The sequence below is a fragment of the Carcharodon carcharias genome, chromosome 20, assembly GCF_017639515.1.
Source record: "Carcharodon carcharias isolate sCarCar2 chromosome 20, sCarCar2.pri, whole genome shotgun sequence".
NCBI lineage: Eukaryota > Metazoa > Chordata > Chondrichthyes > Lamniformes > Lamnidae > Carcharodon > Carcharodon carcharias.
The window spans coordinates 34,691,542-34,708,794 of NC_054486.1; the positions used below are offsets into that span (position 1 = coordinate 34,691,542).

Below are 17,253 nucleotides of genomic sequence, written 5' to 3' on the forward strand. Positions count from 1 at the left end.
AATTCTCAATAATTCATTTAAAATGGAGATTCAACTTTGAAAATGCTATGTTAACGTTCAAAGTAGTTCTGCTTATATTACACTTCTAGCTTACTTCGCTGTCAGTTTCTTTAGATGAAGATTGGTTCACAGCCTTCTCGGCTGATTCTGTTTTCTGTTCTGTACACCTGCTCTACCTTTCCTTTAACCCCTCTCCCACCAAAATGATTGCCTTTGCATTCATTACCAATCTTTCAGTGTTCCATGGGTGTAAAGTAGCAGATCACCAAATGCTATTGGGTGCAAGTGGGACCTTCATTACTTGTTAATTAGTAAATTGATGTAATGCAGCTTATTGGTGTAGCAATCGGGTCCATCAACGTTTAACTGTGTGGTAGCTGAGCATCTGGATTCTAGAATAAGACAATGCAATAGATGCTTTTACACTGCTGATCTTGTCCTTTCCTGATAGGCCACCCCCACCAATAGCTTGTTAAAAGGATACACAAGTGTAGTTTTAATTTGTGTTTATATCAGCGGAAGCAGTCCTACAGTGTATGTACAATGTCTGAAATCCCCTGTTCGTGCTGTGAGCACGTTTCCAAACTTGGGCAGCATGAAACACCTGAACATTGATGAGGTTCTTTCAGGTCACGGATCTTGTGATGGAAGAAGGAGGGAACAGGGAATTTGATTTGTGGGCGGGTAATCAGGCAGGCACACGCCAGTTGAATATTCAGAATAGCTACTGTCCCTTTGTTGTGGCACTGTCCGGCAACATCAGGCTCCTTGACATGTCTGGTTGTGCCACAAGTGTTACTTTATCTACATTGACATTTCTGTTGAAGTTGTGCTGCGAAACTGGTGCCATCTTATTTGGACTATGGCACTGCTGTCAAAGAGGAGCTTGCCTCCGTCACCATACCTGCAATATAAATGCAGTAATTGTGGCTTTCTTAGAAGTTGGGTTGCAGCTTATCTTCTGGAATTGGAAAATAGTGAATCCAGCAGTTCTAAGTAACTTGAAGGGAGCATCTGAAGTATGTAAACCAGAAGCTTTTTTCATTTAAGCAATAACAGACAATAATTAACTAAAGTTAAAAGTTGAAAAACCTTGCAACTTTTGAAGTGTTCTATGGTTGTGCAATCATACAGCACTAAATGTGGCCATTCAGCCCATTGTGCCTGTGCCAGCTCTTTGAAAGAGCCACTATCCCAATGTTTCCCCATAGCCTTCCAGATGTGTCAGTTACAAGTATATATCCAGTCCATAGAGGGTTGTGAATCTTTGGAATTCTCTACTCCAGAGGGCAGTGGATGCTCAATTATTAAGTATATTCAACACACATCAATAGATTTTTGGGCATTAAGAGAACCAAAGATTATGGGGATAGGACAAGAAAGTGAAGTTGATGATCTTATTGAATGGTGGAGCAGCTTTGAGGGGCTAGATGGCCTACTCCTGCGCCTATTTCCTTTTGTTCTCTTTTGAAAATTACTACTGAATCTTTTTCCACCATCCATTCAGACAGTGCATTTCAGATCACAACCCACTGCATAAGAAGTAAAATCTTCTCATCCATCTCTTGAATTTTAAGTTATTTGCAACATGTTAAATCCTTTTTTGCTTCAGAAGCGGAAGTAGAAAGAGGCAGAATGTGGAGCAAAAGAGGGAGAAACTACAGAGTATCTAATGTGATTCCTTTCTCTCTCCTCAGTCACATACGATTTTGCTAGTTCAGCCCACCAAAAGGCCAGAAGGGCGAACGTACGCTGATTATGAGTCTGTAAATGAATGTATGGAAGGTGAGTCCTGCTCCCTCATTTTGTGTTTGTGCCTAGGTTACAAGAACTTTCATTTATATAGCGCCTTTCACAACCTCTGGACATGTCAAAGTGCCAATGCAGCACTCTTAAGTCAGCATCTTCACTATTATAATGGAGGTAACAGGGCAGCCAATTTTCACACTGTAAGGTCCCACAAACAGCCACGAGATAATGGCCAAATAGTTTCTTTTCACTAATGGTTGAGAGATACATGTTGGCTAGGACACCAAGAGAACTCTCGGGTTCTCGTTCGATTAATGTCTTGCGATCTTCTAACATCTCACGAAAAGGAGTGCCTCCAACTGTGCAGCATTCTCTTGGTACTTGTTAGCCTAGATCTTCTGTTCAAGTCTCTGAAGTGGGACTTGAACCCATGATCTTCTCACTTGGAGGTGAGAGTGCTAACACTGAGCCACAGTTGACACTGAAGGAAAACCTGTACTTCAACTTATCTTAATCGTTTGGTTGTTGCCTCTTGCTGTCCTTTTCTCATCCGCACCTCCCACTCCCAACCCTTGCTGTTAAGTGTTAAATTGAGACTCCATCTAGCTGGATGTAAAGAAATTCCATGGCGCTATTCAAAGAACAGGGCAGCTCTCCTCAGTGCCCTGACTGATATTTATCTCAGGCACCTTGATCTCAATAATGTTATTAAAATGTTGTATTAAAACAGTTAATTTTGTACGGAAACATTTGGACATTTCAAACTATTTAAAAGCTGGTTGCCATTCTTTTTGTTTACAATACAATTCATGCTTCACTGTCTCTGTTAACTTTCTCCATTAGTCAGATAATGAACTGGCAGGGAACAATCTTTTTAATGCTCTGAATTTACATATGAACATTTGAATTAGGAGCAGGAGTAGACATTCGGCCCTTGGAGCCTCCTCCACCATATAATAAGATCGTGGCTGATCTGAATATGGCCTCTACTTTCCAGTCTATCCACTATACCCTTTGACTCCCATGTCAGTCCAGAATCTATGTAACTTGGCTTTAAAAATTTACATTGACCCCATTGCTCTCTGGAGAAGTGAATTCCACAGACTAATGACCCTCTGGTGGAAAAAAAATTCTCCTTGTCTCAATCTTAAATGGGAGACCCCTTAATTTCAATTGTGTCAGTTTGCACCAGTCATTCCCATTTCATAAATTGTATTTCTACCAGCTAACCTGGTCAAACAGCTTCTGCTGAATTAGTACGTCAAGGTTCCGAGCAGTGGGGTTGTATAACTCCCTTGCATTTTACACCAACATTGCATATGTTATGTAGTTTGGTGAATTGTGAAAATCTGAAATGCGTGGTGATCAGGAAGCTATATCTGGTGAATAGATGACTAGTGCTCATAAAAGATTATGGCTTGTGGGATGGGAGTTGTAGCGCGGAAACAAGAAAATACAATTAATGAGTCATCTTTGGGATGGCAGGCTTTAACTAGTGGCCTCTGCTATTTACAATCTATGTGAATGACTTGGATGAGGGGATCAAGTGTAACATATTCAAGTTTGCTGACAATACAAAGCTTGATGGATCAGCAAGCTGTGAGGACACCGGTTGCAAAGACTGGCCATGTGGGCGACAGTATAATATGGGAAAGTGTAAAAATATCTACCTTCATAGGAAGACTGGAAAAGCAGAATTTATCTAAAAGGTAAGAGCCTAGCAGATGTCTGTATCCATCCGTCCATCATAAGGGGGGATATTCGCTGATGACTGCACAGTTACCAGACCCTCCTCGGGTAGTGAAGCAGTCCTTGTCCATTTGCAGTAAGACCTAGACAACATTTAGGCTTGGGCTAAGTGACAAGTAACATTGGTGCCACACAAATGCCAGTCGATGACCATCTCCACTAAGAAAGAATCTAACCGTCACTCCATGACATCCAGCAACATTACCAATGCTGAATCACTTTCAACCACATCTGGAGTACAGTCTACAGCTTTGGCCTTTGTTCCTAAGAGAGGGTATACTTGCCTTAGAGTGGGTGCAACGGAGGTTCACTAGATTGGTTCTTGAGTTGAGAGGGCTTCCCCATGAGGAGAGATTGAGTAGAATGGTTCTATATTCTCTGGGCTTTAGAAGAATGAGATATGTTTTTACCTTTGACAAGAAACTTAACTGGACTAGCCATTTAAATACTGTGGCTACGAGAGCAGACCAAAGGCTGGGAATCCTGTAGTGAGTAACTCCCCTTCTGACTCTCCAAAACCTGTCCACAAGGTACAAGTCAGGAATGTGATGGAATACTCTCCACATGCCTGGATTATACAGCTCCAACAACACTCGAGAAGCTTGACACCATCCAGGACAAAGCAGCCCGTTTGATTGGCACCCTATCTTTAACGTTCACTCCCTTCACCACTGGTGCACAATGGCTGCAGTGCCTAACATCGACAAGATGCATTGCAGTAACTTGCCAAGGCTCCTTTGACAACACCTTCCAGTCTCCTAACCTCAACCACCTAGAAGGACAAGGGCAGCAGATGCATGGGAACACCACCATTTGCAGATTCCCCTCCAAGTTGAACACCACCCTAACTTGGAATCATAATCCTGTTCCTTCACCTGTAATTCCCTTCTTAACAGCACCGTGGGTACCTATATCAGATGAACTGCAGCGTTTCAAGAATGTGGCTCACCACCACCTTCACGAGGCCAATTAGGGATGGCCTAACCAGTAATGATCATATCCTGTGGGGGAAAATAAATTGAGGGAATTGGGTGGTGTTCTATATGAATCTTAGAAAGTTAACATTAGTGTACAGCAAGTAATTGTGAAAGCACATGGAACCTTAGCCTTTATTGCCAGGTGGTTGAAGTAAGAGTAGGGAAATGTTGTTGTAATTGTAAAGGGCTTTGGCAAGTCCACACCTGGAGCACAGTCTACAGCTTTGGCCTTTGTTCCTAAGAGAGGATATACTTGCCTTAGCGTGCGTGCAACAGAGGTTCACTAGATTGATTCTTGAGTTGAGAGGGCTTCCCCATGAGGAGAGATTGAGTAGAATGGATCTTTATTCTCTGGGCTTTAGAAGCATGAGATATGTTTTCAGTGGGACGTATAAAATTCTTGGAGGGCTAGATAGGATGGATGCTGGAGAGCCTGGAACTCCCTCCAAGTCACACACCATCCTGACTTGGAACCATATCACCATTCCTTAACTGTCGCTGGGTCAAAATCCTGGAATTCCCTTCCTAACAGCACTGAGGGTATACCTACACTACATGGACTGCAGCAGTTCAAGAAAGTGGCACACCACCACCTTCTTTAGGGTATTTAGGGATGGGTAATAAATGCTGGCCTAGACAGTGATGCTTACATCCCGTAAATGAATAAAAAAAGAAAAGGAAAGCTCCGGCTCACAGCCATGGGATAAGGAGTCAGCCATTCAGAACTTCTGAGAAATTTCTTCACTCAGAGGGTTGTGAACAGTAGGATTTCTCTTCCTAGAGAGCTGTGGATGCTCAAGTCGATGAGCAAGTTCAAGAGATATTTGGATATTAAGGGAATCTAGGGATAGGATGGGAAAATGGATTGATGCAAAGGTTTAACCACAATCTTACTGAATGGAGCAGATTCAAGGGGCTATATGGATGACTACTCCTATTTCTTACGTTCTTGTGTTATTGGTGTGTCACCTGATAATATTTAGAATCTGAACACCAGAAATTGACTGCAAATGGAGAAAAGTGGGGAAGGAAGAGAAATTCTTTCAGCAGTTGTGGAACATTCAAGCACTCGTGACCCAAATTTAAACAGCATTCCCTCACTACAGTTCAAAGAATATTTTGGGAATCTATGTCTGAATGCTGCTAAAACTTAGATTCTTCAGTGTGGATGTGTTAGTGCATTGGCACCACACTGTGTCTTAGCCAATATTTATTCTTCAACCAACTCCTGCAAGAGCACAATACTCTGGATCCTGAAAATCTGAATTAAAAACAGAAAATGCTGGAAATACATCAGGCCTGGCAGCAGCTGTTGAAAGAGAAAGAGACAATTTTTCAAGTCAAAGGCCCTTCGTCATAACTGGAAAAAGTAAGAAACGCCACTGTTTATTGTCCACTGAAGCTCCTCCCACCAAGCTTTATCTCAACACTACCAACATAGTCTTCTTCTCCCTTTTCCCGTATGTGTTTATCTAGCTTCATTTTAGGTGTATCTATTCTATTTGCCTCAATTACTCCACGTGGTAGTGACTGATTGGATAAAGAAGTTTCTTATTGGATACCTTATTGGATTTATTAGTGCCTATCTTGTATTTCTGGCCCCTAGTTTTGGTCTCCTCCATAAGTGGAAACATCTTTTCTACACCTATCCTTTAAACCCCTTCATAATTTTAGAAACCTCTGTTAGGTCATCTCTTTACAAAGAACAGAAACTGAAGATGATCAAACTTGCTTAGTGTTGTACAAAGACACCATTAGTTCATAAAACTCAGTAAATGTAGTTACAGCTTTTTTTACCCATGTGTCAACAGATTGGCTCTTTGAAAACTATCCATTGTACACATGGGTTGAATGGCCTCCTACCATGCTGTTTGATTCCAGGAGTACCATGCTGTTGAAATGTATTAGTGTTATACAACACACTTCTTAAATACACCGTTTCAATTCTGTACATCAAACATTCAGCAGAGAAACAGGCCATTTGGCCCAACCAGTCCATTCTGGCATTTATGCTCTACCCAAGCCTCCTCCCATCCTTCCTCTTCCGCATAATCCTCTATTCCCTTCTCCCTCATAACCTTAACTAAACTACCCCTTTGAACATAACTATACTGTTCTCCTGAACTACTCCCTGTGGTAGCAAGATCTATTTCTCACCACTCTCTGGGTAACAGTTTCTTCTGAATTTCCTGTTGGATTTCTAGGTGAGTATCTAATAATGATGATCTCCAGTGTTGCTCTTCCGCACAAGTGAAAATACTCCTCTGTGTCTATTCCATCAAAATCTCTCTCAGTTTTAAAGACTACTGTCAGGTCACCCCTCACCCTCTCTTTTTGAGACAAAAGAGAGAACCAACCTGTTCATCCTTTCCTGATGCAGATGACCCCAAAGTTCTGGTATCAGCCTTGTAGATAATTTTGCATCCTCTCCAATGTCTCTATACCTTTTTACATAATATCATGATCAGAGCTGCGAACAGCACTCCAAATGTGTTTGATACAAGTTTAGCAGTACTGCTTTACTTTGCAATTCTATCCCTTGAGAAATAAACCCCAGTGTTTGGTTTGCTTTTTTAGTAAAATGGCCATTTTGGCCTTGGTTGCTACTTTGTGATTTGAGTATTTGTATTCCCAGATCCTTTTGTCCCTCTACCCCATTTAGATACTTATTTTCTTGGTAATATACAACCTCTATTTGTCCTACAGCAAGTACTATGAATTTCTCACTGTTCTCAAAAGTCCTGGATGTTCTAATAAAAACACCCTAGGAACAAAACAGAGCCCCACCAGTAATTGCCTGAAAGCAGTAGGAATCACTTGTTTTGTGCTGTGTGATACAGAACCTCAGTAAGAATGGCAGCTTCCCGTGCAGGCACAGAAAATACAACACCTGCCCTTTTACCACCTCTGTTCCCACCGTCCAAATTCTCAAACGTTCCTTCCAGGTGAAAGAGCAATGTACTGGTGGTACTTGCAATTTAGTGTACTGTATTCACCACTCACAATGCAGTCTCCACTATGCTTGGGAGGCCAAAAGCATAATGGACGACCACTTGCCTTTAGATTAGGCACCTTACTGGGCTCAGTATTAAGTTCAATAATTTCCGATCATAATGTTTGCCATCATTTCTTTTGGGTGACAGCTGTTGATGATTATGCTTGTTCCATTTACATCTCCTCCAGACCCATCTTTTATTTCCATCCTTGTCGCATTACCATTTCCTTTTTGTCTTGCACTGTCATCCCTTTGACATTTCATCTCTCCTGCCTTCCATCCAATCACAGACTTTCCCTTTTGTTCTCCCCCTGACCTCCTTCCCTATCTCTTGTTACATCTCTAACTTTTTCCAATTCTGGTGAATGGTCATCAACTCAAATGCTAACTCTGCTTCTTTCTTTACAAATGCTGACAAACATGCTGAGTATTTGCAGCATGTTCTGTTCTTATTCCTTAAACAGATTTTCTGACAATGTATTATTTTGCTATTTGTGGAGTCTTGTGAGCTGTCTGCAAGTTTCCTACGTTACAACTGAATCACTTCAAGATTTCTTAATTGGCTGTAAAATACTTTGGGACATCTTGAGACTATGAAAAGCAATAAATGCTTTTTTTTGCCCCTCCTTTCATAGAAGACTGGTTTTTCAAGTAATAAAGCAAAAAAGCACCAAAATATTGCAGATAATTGGAAACAAGAAATGAAAAAACTGTAAACAACCAGCAGGGCACACAACATCTATAGATAAAGAAAACAAAGTTAACGTTTCTAGTCTAACCCTTTATCTTCATATAATCCTTCACTCTATATAATGACAAAGGATTATATCTGAAATGTTAACACACTTGCACCTTTCTGTCCAGATACTTCCTGATCTACTGACTGCTTCCAATGTTTGTTTCTGGTTCATTAAGTGTCAACACTTCCAGCACAGAACCTGACCCAAACCTGAATTAAAACCAGCCTGTCTAGTCCACAGGAGGACATTAAGACTCTAAGGTAACCTCGAGATTAAAGTGATTTAGCAAAGCACTTGGAAACTTTTCTCTGGAGTTCGCTGGTATCTGACATTTGAAATATTAATCTTGCGCATCCCTGATTTCCTTCATCTCAACGTTGGTGCCCATGTCTTCAACTGCCTGGCCCTAAGCTATGGAATTCCTTACCTAAACCTCTCCACCTCCCCCTCCTTTTTAAGACAATCCTTAAAAACCTATTTCTTTTCGTCCAAGCTTTTTCTCACCTGAGATAATACCTCCTTTTGTGGCTTCGGTCAAATTTTATCTGATATTGCACCTGTGAAGTGCCTTGGGATGTTTTACTATGTTAACTGTGTTATATTAATACAAGTTACTGTGAGTGTGGGGTGTGTGTCAGAATGTGTCCCTTCTGTAGAAGTCAGCTTCATCCTACTTTATAGCTGGATGGATAACTGCACATTATCCTCGACACTCACCCAGCTCTCATCTTCTGGATCTACATAGCTGCTTGTGCTTGGCAGCGGTGGCCACACCCGGGTAACTCAGATCGCAGGCCAAACTAGGTGAGGTTAGTATGCGGCTGGTGTCCACATTTGAGGGAGAATGCCTATCTCCAACCACTCTTTTCCAAGTGCACAATAAAAGCTGCTTTAATAGATGTAGCAGAGGAAATGGTATTCTTTTCATGGTATAGAAAGTATCACAGTATAGCTGTGTGAGTGGCTGTAAAGTTCATTGGTATGGGTGCAGAAGATGCTGCAGGTCATCCACCATAGTCGACCACATCTCCAGTCGTCTTGACTTGGCAAGCCATTGGGAACAGATGTAAAAGCCCGAGAGAGTGAGGCTGGTCAACCACAATCCATCTCTGCTGTAATCAGCTTGCACAAGTGTTTCTTGTTCCTTACTGACTCCTTCACAGACATCCCAAAAGGCACTCCTTTAGCATTCACCTACACGCTACAGTACATTGTGGGCGAGACAAAAAGGAGGAACAAGAATGTATTTAGCTTCTTGGAGTGTACAACTACTTGATAGAACCAACAGCTCCTGACCCCAGCACAGAACTGCTCTGGTTGGCTGGTCATGATACAATATTGACTTTGGAATGCCACAAGGATCAGTGTTGGGGCCTCAACTATTTACAATATATGTCAATGACCTGGATGAATGCACCAAATGTATAGTAGTTAAATTTGCCTATGACACCAGAACAGGTAAAAAAGTAAGTTGTCAAGAGGAGGTAGAGCCTACAAAGAGATTATAGTTAGATTAAGTGGGCAAAACCTTGGCAGATGGAATATATTCTGGGAAAATGTCAACTTGCCCACTTTGGCAAGAATACAAAAGCCGTGTACTATTTAGATTGCTTTAAGTAAAACCTGCCTGGTGAGAGAGGGCCAGCTAACAGAGCTATCAAGAGGCTATTCATTCCTCAGGATAGACAAGCCATAGAGTGAGAGGTAGGCTATTGGCTTTGCTATCAAGTCTGACATCGCTAAAAGCCTGGATACTGTCCCTAGGGGCGTAACCGATCACCTCGTGACTCCACACCTACCTCTTGTGAATAATAAGTATGTGACAATCATCAACGCAGACACTCCAACAATGACTAACCCTGAGGATATTAAGGACATTCTATGAGAACCTGAACAGAACTATTGCAAATACTGCACAGGAGGACAAACTCATTGTGATCGGAACTTCAATGCAATGGTAGGAGCTGATCACCAAGCCTGTGATAGTGTCCTGGGGAATCAAAATGTGGGGATGTGCACCAACAATTGAATGCTTCTCCTGAGTCTTTGCACTTGCTGCAATATGTCAATCACCAACACCATCTTTAGACAGAAGGCCAACTACAAAAACACTTGGATGCACCCAAGATCCAATCATGCAACAGAGTAACATAGAAGATGTTATGATCAGTAGGATTGAGAGGAGCAGAGTGCTCTACATGGACCACAGAATGTTACTAAATTTATTATCGATCTCACTGAAAAGAAGGCGAGCATGTATTAAACCCCCAAGAAAGCTAAGTGCATGGAAACTGGCCCCCGGAGAATGTTAAGTACTTCCAACTTGAGGAACTGCTGTCCTCCAAAGTAAACTCAAGTGACATTAAAGTGACATAGTCAGCCTTCAAATCAACAGTTCTGGAAGCTGCCAGTGATATCCTGGGAATGATAAAATTAAGGAACTGCTACAGGAGAAAAATGCAGCCTGGCTGGGAAACAAAGATACATCAACTATGAAGAAATCACTCCAGGAAAGCAAAAGGAACCTGCAACAAAAGTTATGTAGGATGCAAGATGGGCCAAACAAGCCAGAGTTTCAAGCCAGTGCTGATCCGTACGACATGAGGAATTTCTATAAAGCCCTGAAGACTGTGTCTGGTCCTCCCTCATGCGGCTACTCACCTGTTCTTATTGCTGATGGGGAATCTGATGGACAGGACAGTTATCAAAGAGCAGTAGGCTGAGCGCTTTAGGATTGTGCTTAACCACTTAAACACTGTAAGTGGGGTAGTTGTAGACAAGCTACCAGAAGACTGGCCCAAATGTGAAAATCTGGACAGCAAATCCTGTGTCATGGAGGAAAGCTCCACTTGGATAGGACCCCAGGAGAAATTTACAAATCTGGGGGACCCCAGCTGGCCATCAAGCTCTCACGCTTATGTCACAGAATATGGGATCAACAAATCATTTCTCAGTTCAAAGATGCCATGATAGTACTCATGTACATGGGAAATGAACAAAACTTTGTGTAGCAACCTCAAGAGAAATTTTGCTGCTTGTGAAAGTTGTAAGATTCAAGCAAAAGTTCTGCTCAACAGAATGGTGAGCCACATAGCAGAGCATGTACTGCCAGAAAGTCAAAGTGGGTTCAGGAAAGGCAGAGACACTTGTGACATGACCCAACCCTTCTGCAGATACAAGAGAAATGATGTGAACAAGAGATGAAACTCCAGTTTTGTAGGCCTTTAACATGTTAAATAAAGAGGTGTGAAAACTTTAGACAAACTTGAATGTCCTTCGAGTTGTAAATTTGATGTAGCAATTTCACTGTGGAATGACAGCCAGAGTTGCTGATTGTGGTGAGTAACCCCTTGGACGTACAAGCATTGTGAACCAGGGCTGTGTCATCGCCCCTGTCCTCTCCAATATATTCTTTGCTGCCATCTTTTCTGGGACATCGAATGGAGTGAATGTTAGTCGTCCAGAGAGTGAGTCTGGGGAATTTCTCTCTCTCTCTGTGTGCCCCCCTGCCCCTCTCCCTCTCTGTCTGCCCCCCGCCTCTCTATCTGCCCCCCTGCCCCTCGCCCTCTCTCTCTTTCTGTCCGGCCCCCTTCTCTCTCTCTTTCCATCCGGCCCCCTTCTCTCTCTTTCCGTCCGGCCCCCCTCTCTCTCTTTCCGTCCGGCTCCCCTTGCTCTCTTTCCGTCCGGCCCCCCTCTCTCTCTCTCTCTCTCTCTCTCTCTCTCTCTGACCGCCCTCTCTCTCTGTCCGCCCTCTCTCTCTCTCTCTCTCTCTCTGTCTGCTCCCCCTCTGCCCCCCCGTCTGCCTGCCCCCCTCGTGCTCGCGCGCTCTCTCTCTCTGTCTGCCCCCTCGCGTGCGGGCTCTCTCTCTCTCTGTCTGTCTGCCCCCTCGCGCGCTCTCTCTCTGTCTGCCCCCTCGCATGCTCTCTCTCTCTCTGTCTGCCCCCTCGCGCGCTCTCTCTCTCTGTCTGCCCCCTCGCGCGCTCTCTCTCTCTCTGTCTGCCTCCTCGCGCGCTCTTTCTCTCTGTCTGCCCCCTCGCGCGCTCTCTCTCTCTGTCTGCCCCCTCTTGCGCGCTCTCTCTCTGTCTGCCCCCTTGTGCGAGCTCCCTCTCTCTTTCTGCCCCCTCGCACGCGCTCTCTCTCTGCGCCCCCTCTTGCACGCTCTGTCTCTCTGTGCCCTCTCGCGCGCACTCTGACTCTCTCTCTGTGCCCCCTCGTGCGCGCTCTGTCTGTCTCTCTGTGCCCCCTCGCGTGCGCTCTGTCTCTCTCTCTGTGCACCCTCGCGCGCGCTCTGTCTCTCTCTGTGGCCCCTTGTGCACTCTCTCTCTCTTCGCCCCCCCCTCTCTCTCTCCGCCCCCCCTCTCTCTCCGCCCCCTCGCGCGCTCTCTCTCTCCGCCCCCTCGCGCTCTCTCTCTCTCCGCCCCCTCGCGCTCTCTCTCTCTCCGCCCCCTCGCGCTCTCTCTCTCTCCGCCCCCTCGCGCTCTCTCTCTCTCCGCCCCCTCGCGCTCTCTCTCTCTCCGCCCCCTCGCGCTCTCTCTCTCTCCGCCCCCTCGCGCTCTCTCTCTCTCCGCCCCCTCGTGCTCTCTCTCTCTCCGCCCCCTCGCGCTCTCTCTCTCTCCGCCCCCTCGCGCTCTCTCTCTCTCCGCCCCCTCGCGCTCTCTCTCTCTCCGCCCCCTCGCGCTCTCTCTCTCCGCCCCCTCGCGCTCTCTCTCCGCCCCCTCGCGCTCTCTCTCTCTCCGCCCCCTCGCGCTCTCTCTCTCTCCGCCCCCTCGCGCTCTCTCTCTCCGCCCCCTCGCGCTCTCTCTCTCTCCGCCCCCTCGCGCTCTCTCTCCGCCCCCTCGCGCTCTCTCTCCGCCCCCTCGCGCTCTCTCTCCGCCCCCTCGCGCTCTCTCTCTCCGCCCCCTCGCGCTCTCTCTCCGCCCCCTCGCGCTCTCTCTCTCCGCCCCCTCGCGCTCTCTCTCTCCGCCCCCTCGCGCTCTCTCTCTCCGCCCCCTCGCGCTCTCTCTCTCCGCCCCCTCGCGCTCTCTCTCTCCGCCCCCTCGCGCTCTCTCTCTCCGCCCCCTCGTGCTCTCTCTCTCCGCCCCCTCGTGCTCTCTCTCTCTCTCGCCCCCTCGCGTGCTCTCTCTCTCTCGCCCCCTCGCGCTCTCTCTCCGCCCCCTCACGCTCTCTCTCTCTCTCCGCCCCCTCACGCTCTCTCTCTCTCTCCGCCCCCTCACGCTCTCTCTCTCTCTCCGCCCCCTCGTGCTCTCTCTCTCTCTCCGCCCCCTCGTGCTCTCTCTCTCTCTCTCCGCCCCCTCGCGCTCTCTCTCCGCCCCCTCGCGCTCTCTCTCCGCCCCCTCGCGCTCTCTCTCTCCGCCCCCTCGCGCTCTCTCTCTCTCTCTCTCGCCCCCTCGCGTGCTCTCTCTCTCTCTCGCCCCCTCGCGCTCTCTCTCCGCCCCCTCACGCTCTCTCTCTCTCCGCCCCCTCACGCTCTCTCTCTCTCCGCCCCCTCACGCTCTCTCTCTCTCCGCCCCCTCGCGCTCTCTCTCTCTCCGCCCCCTCGCGCTCTCTCTCGCTCCGCCCCCTCGCGCTCTCTCTCTCCGCCCCCTCGCGCTCTCTCTCTCTCCCCGCCCCCTTGCGCTCTCTCTCTCTCTCCGCCCCCTCGCGCTCTCTCTCTCTCTCTCTCCGCCCCCTCGCGCTCTCTCTCTCTCTCTCCGCCCCCTCGCGCTCTCTCTCTCTCCGCCCCCTCGCGCTCTCTCTCTCTCCGCCCCCTCGCGCTCGCTCTCTCTCCGCCCCCTCGCGCTCGCTCTCTCTCCGCCCCCTCGCGCTCTCTCTCTCTCCGCCCCCTCGCGCTCTCTCTCTCTCCGCCCCCTCGCGCTCTCTCTCTCCGCCCCCTCGTGCTCTCTCTCTCTCCGCCCCCTCGCGCTCTCTCTCTCTCTCCGCCCCCTCGCGCTCTCTCTCTCTCTCCGCCCCCTCGCGCTCTCTCTCTCTCCGCCCCCTCGCGCTCTCTCTCTCTCCGCCCCCTCGCGCTCTCTCTCTCTCCGCCCCCTCGCGCTCTCTCTCTCTCCGCCCCCTCGCGCTCTCTCTCTCTCCGCCCCCTCGCGCTCTCTCTCTCTCTCCGCCCCCTCGCGCTCTCTCTCTCTCTCCGCCCCCTCGCGCTCTCTCTCTCTCTCCGCCCCCTCGCGCTCTCTCTCTCTCCGCCCCCTCGCGCTCTCTCTCTCTCTCCGCCCCCTCGCGCTCTCTCTCTCTCTCCGCCCCCTCGCGCTCTCTCTCTCTCTCCGCCCCCTCGCGCTCTCTCTCTCTCCGCCCCCTCGCGCTCTCTCTCTCTCCGCCCCCTCGCGCTCTCTCTCTCTCTCCGCCCCCTCGCGCTCTCTCTCTCCGCCCCCTCGCGCTCTCTCTCTCTCTCCGCCCCCTCGCGCTCTCTCTCTCTCTCCGCCCCCTCGCGCTCTCTCTTTCTCTCCGCCCCCTCGCGCTCTCTCTCTCTCTCTGCCCCCTAGCGCTCTCTCTCTCTCCGCCCCCTCGCGCTCTCTCTCTCTCTCCGCCCCCTCGCGCTCTCTCTCTCTCTCCGCCCCCTCGCGCTCTCTCTCTCTCTCCGCCCCCTCGCGCTCTCTCTCTCTCTCCGCCCCCTCGCGCTCTCTCTCTCTCTCCGCCCCCTCGCGCTCTCTCTCTCTCTCCGCCCCCTCGCGCTCTCTCTCTCTTTCCGCCCCCTCGCGCTCTCTCTCTCCGCCCCCTCGCGCTCTCTCTCTCTCTCCGCCCCCTCGCGCGCTCTCTCTCTCTCCGCCCCCTCGCGCTCTCTCTCTCTCTCCGCCCCCTCGCGCTCTCTCTCTCTCTCCGCCCCCTCGCGCTCTCTCTCTCCGCCCCCTCGCGCTCTCTTTCTCTCTCCGCCCCCTCGCGCTCTCTCTCTCTCTCCGCCCCCTCGCGCTCTCTCTCTCTCTCCGCCCCCTCGCGCTCTCTCTCTCTCTCCGCCCCCTCGCGCTCTCTCTCTCTCTCCGCCCCCTCGCGCTCTCTCTCTCTCTCCGCCCCCTCGCGCTCTCTCTCTCTCTCCGCCCCCTCGCGCTCTCTCTCTCTCTCCGCCCCCTCGCGCTCTCTCTCTCTCTCCGCCCCCTCGCGCTCTCTCTCTCTCTCCGCCCCCTCGCGCTCTCTCTCTCTCTCCGCCCCCTCGCGCTCTCTCTCTCTCCGCCCCCTCGCGCTCTCTCTCTCTCTCCGCCCCCTCGCGCTCTCTCTCTCTCTCCGCCCCCTCGCGCTCTCTCTCTCTCTCCGCCCCCTCGCGCTCTCTCTCTCTCTCCGCCCCCTCGCGCTCTCTCTCTCTCTCCGCCCCCTCGCGCTCTCTCTCTCTCTCCGCCCCCTCGCGCTCTCTCTCTCTCTCCGCCCCCTCGCGCTCTCTCTCTCTCTCCGCCCCCTCGCGCTCTCTCTCTCTCTCCGCCCCCTCGCGCTCTCTCTCTCTCTCCGCCCCCTCGCGCTCTCTCTCTCTCTCCGCCCCCTCGCGCTCTCTCTCCGCCTCCTCGCGCTCTCTCTCTCTCTCCGCCCCCTCGCGTGCTCTCTCTCTCTCTCACCCCCTCGCGTGCTCTCTCTCTGTCCGCCCCTCGCCCTCTCTCTCTCTCCGCCCCCTTGTGCTCTCTCTCTCCGCCCCCTCGCGCGCTCTCTCTCTCTCTCTCTCTCCGTCCCCTCACGCTCTCTCTCTCCGTCCCCTCGCGCTCTCTCTCTCTCTCTCTCTCCGTCCCCTCATGTGCTCTCTCTCCGCCCCCTCGCGCTCTCTCTCTCTCTCCGCCCCCTCGCGCTCTCTCTCTCCCTCTCCGCCCCCTCGCGCGTGCTCTCTCTCTCTCTCTCTGCCCCCTCACGCTCTCTCTCTCTCTGCCCCCTCGCGCACGCTCTCTCTCTCTCTCTCCCTCTCTCTCCAAATTGAGATATTCAATTAAATGTTTGCTTTGTTTCTCTCTCCACCAATGCTGCCAGAACTGCTGGGTGTTTCCAGCACTTTGTTTTTATTTCGGAATTCCAGCATCCCACAATAGTTTGCTTTTACCTTCTCTGATCGCTGCTGCCACCCACATCTCTTTTTCCCTTTCCTGCTTTTTCTGAACACTCTGTAATCCATGATATTACGTGACCAGTCCTCACTATTTTTAATTACCGTTTCCAATAATTCCACAACCTCATATTCCCACACAGGTATTTGTGCTCGTAGCTCACCAGCCTTATTCATCAGAATTTGTATATTTATGTACATGTATTTTAAACCTATCTTTGTATTCCTCATAGTCACTCTTAGTCTGCTCCCGTCTAATATGGTGTTTCTTCCTTCTCTAGTACTATCCAACACTCTCATTCCTTTGTGAAGAAGTGATCAAATAGAGGTTTCTAAAATTTATGAAGGTGTTTTATGGGTAGGCACAGAAAAGATCCTCACTTGTGGGGAGACCAAAACTTGGAGCCATAAATATATGCTAGGTGCTAAATAAATCCACTGAGGAATTCTGGAGAAACCTCTACCCAGTCTGTCACTACCACATGAAGTAATTAAGATGAATAGCATACATACATATAAAGGAATCTAGATAAAGTCATATGGGAAAAGATTCTACTGATGGTGTATAATTAAGTGAGGTGGGAGGAACCTTGTGTGAACAATGAACACCGCCATCAACCATTTGACTCAATGGCCTGTTTCTGTGCTATAAGATCTTTGTACATCTTTTTTATTTTTATGCACTATTCATGTAAGTTAACTTTATTGTACTTATAATTCCGATTCATGGTCTGCCTCCTCCTCTATCCTTTTGTCTGGCTTGGCGCAGTGAGGCTAGGTGTACGATGGTCCCTCTCCAGGCCAGCAATCCAATTCTGGATATCACACTTTATGAAGGATGTCAGGGACTTGGAGAGAGACTGAGGAGATTTACTAGAATGGTATCAGGGCTGATGGACTTGAGTCATGTGGAGACACTGGAAAAGCTGGAACTGTTCTCTTTAGAGCAGAGAAGGTTTAGGGGAGACTTAAAAGAGGCATTCACAATTATGAGGGACCTTAATGGAGTTGATGGGGAGAAACTGTTTTCACTGGCCTGAG

General features: G+C 48.8%; 1 protein-coding gene across 1 annotated transcript in view; it reads left to right on the forward strand.

Annotated features, from left to right (window-relative positions):
• LOC121292208 (enhancer of rudimentary homolog) overlaps positions 1-17,253 on the forward strand; it is a 49,367-nt gene that overhangs the window by 6,005 nt on the left and 26,109 nt on the right. Inside the window, exon 3 of the mRNA XM_041213892.1 lies at positions 1,698-1,785. Coding sequence (XP_041069826.1) covers positions 1,698-1,785 — 88 coding nt within the window. The remainder of the gene's footprint in view (positions 1-1,697; positions 1,786-17,253) is intronic.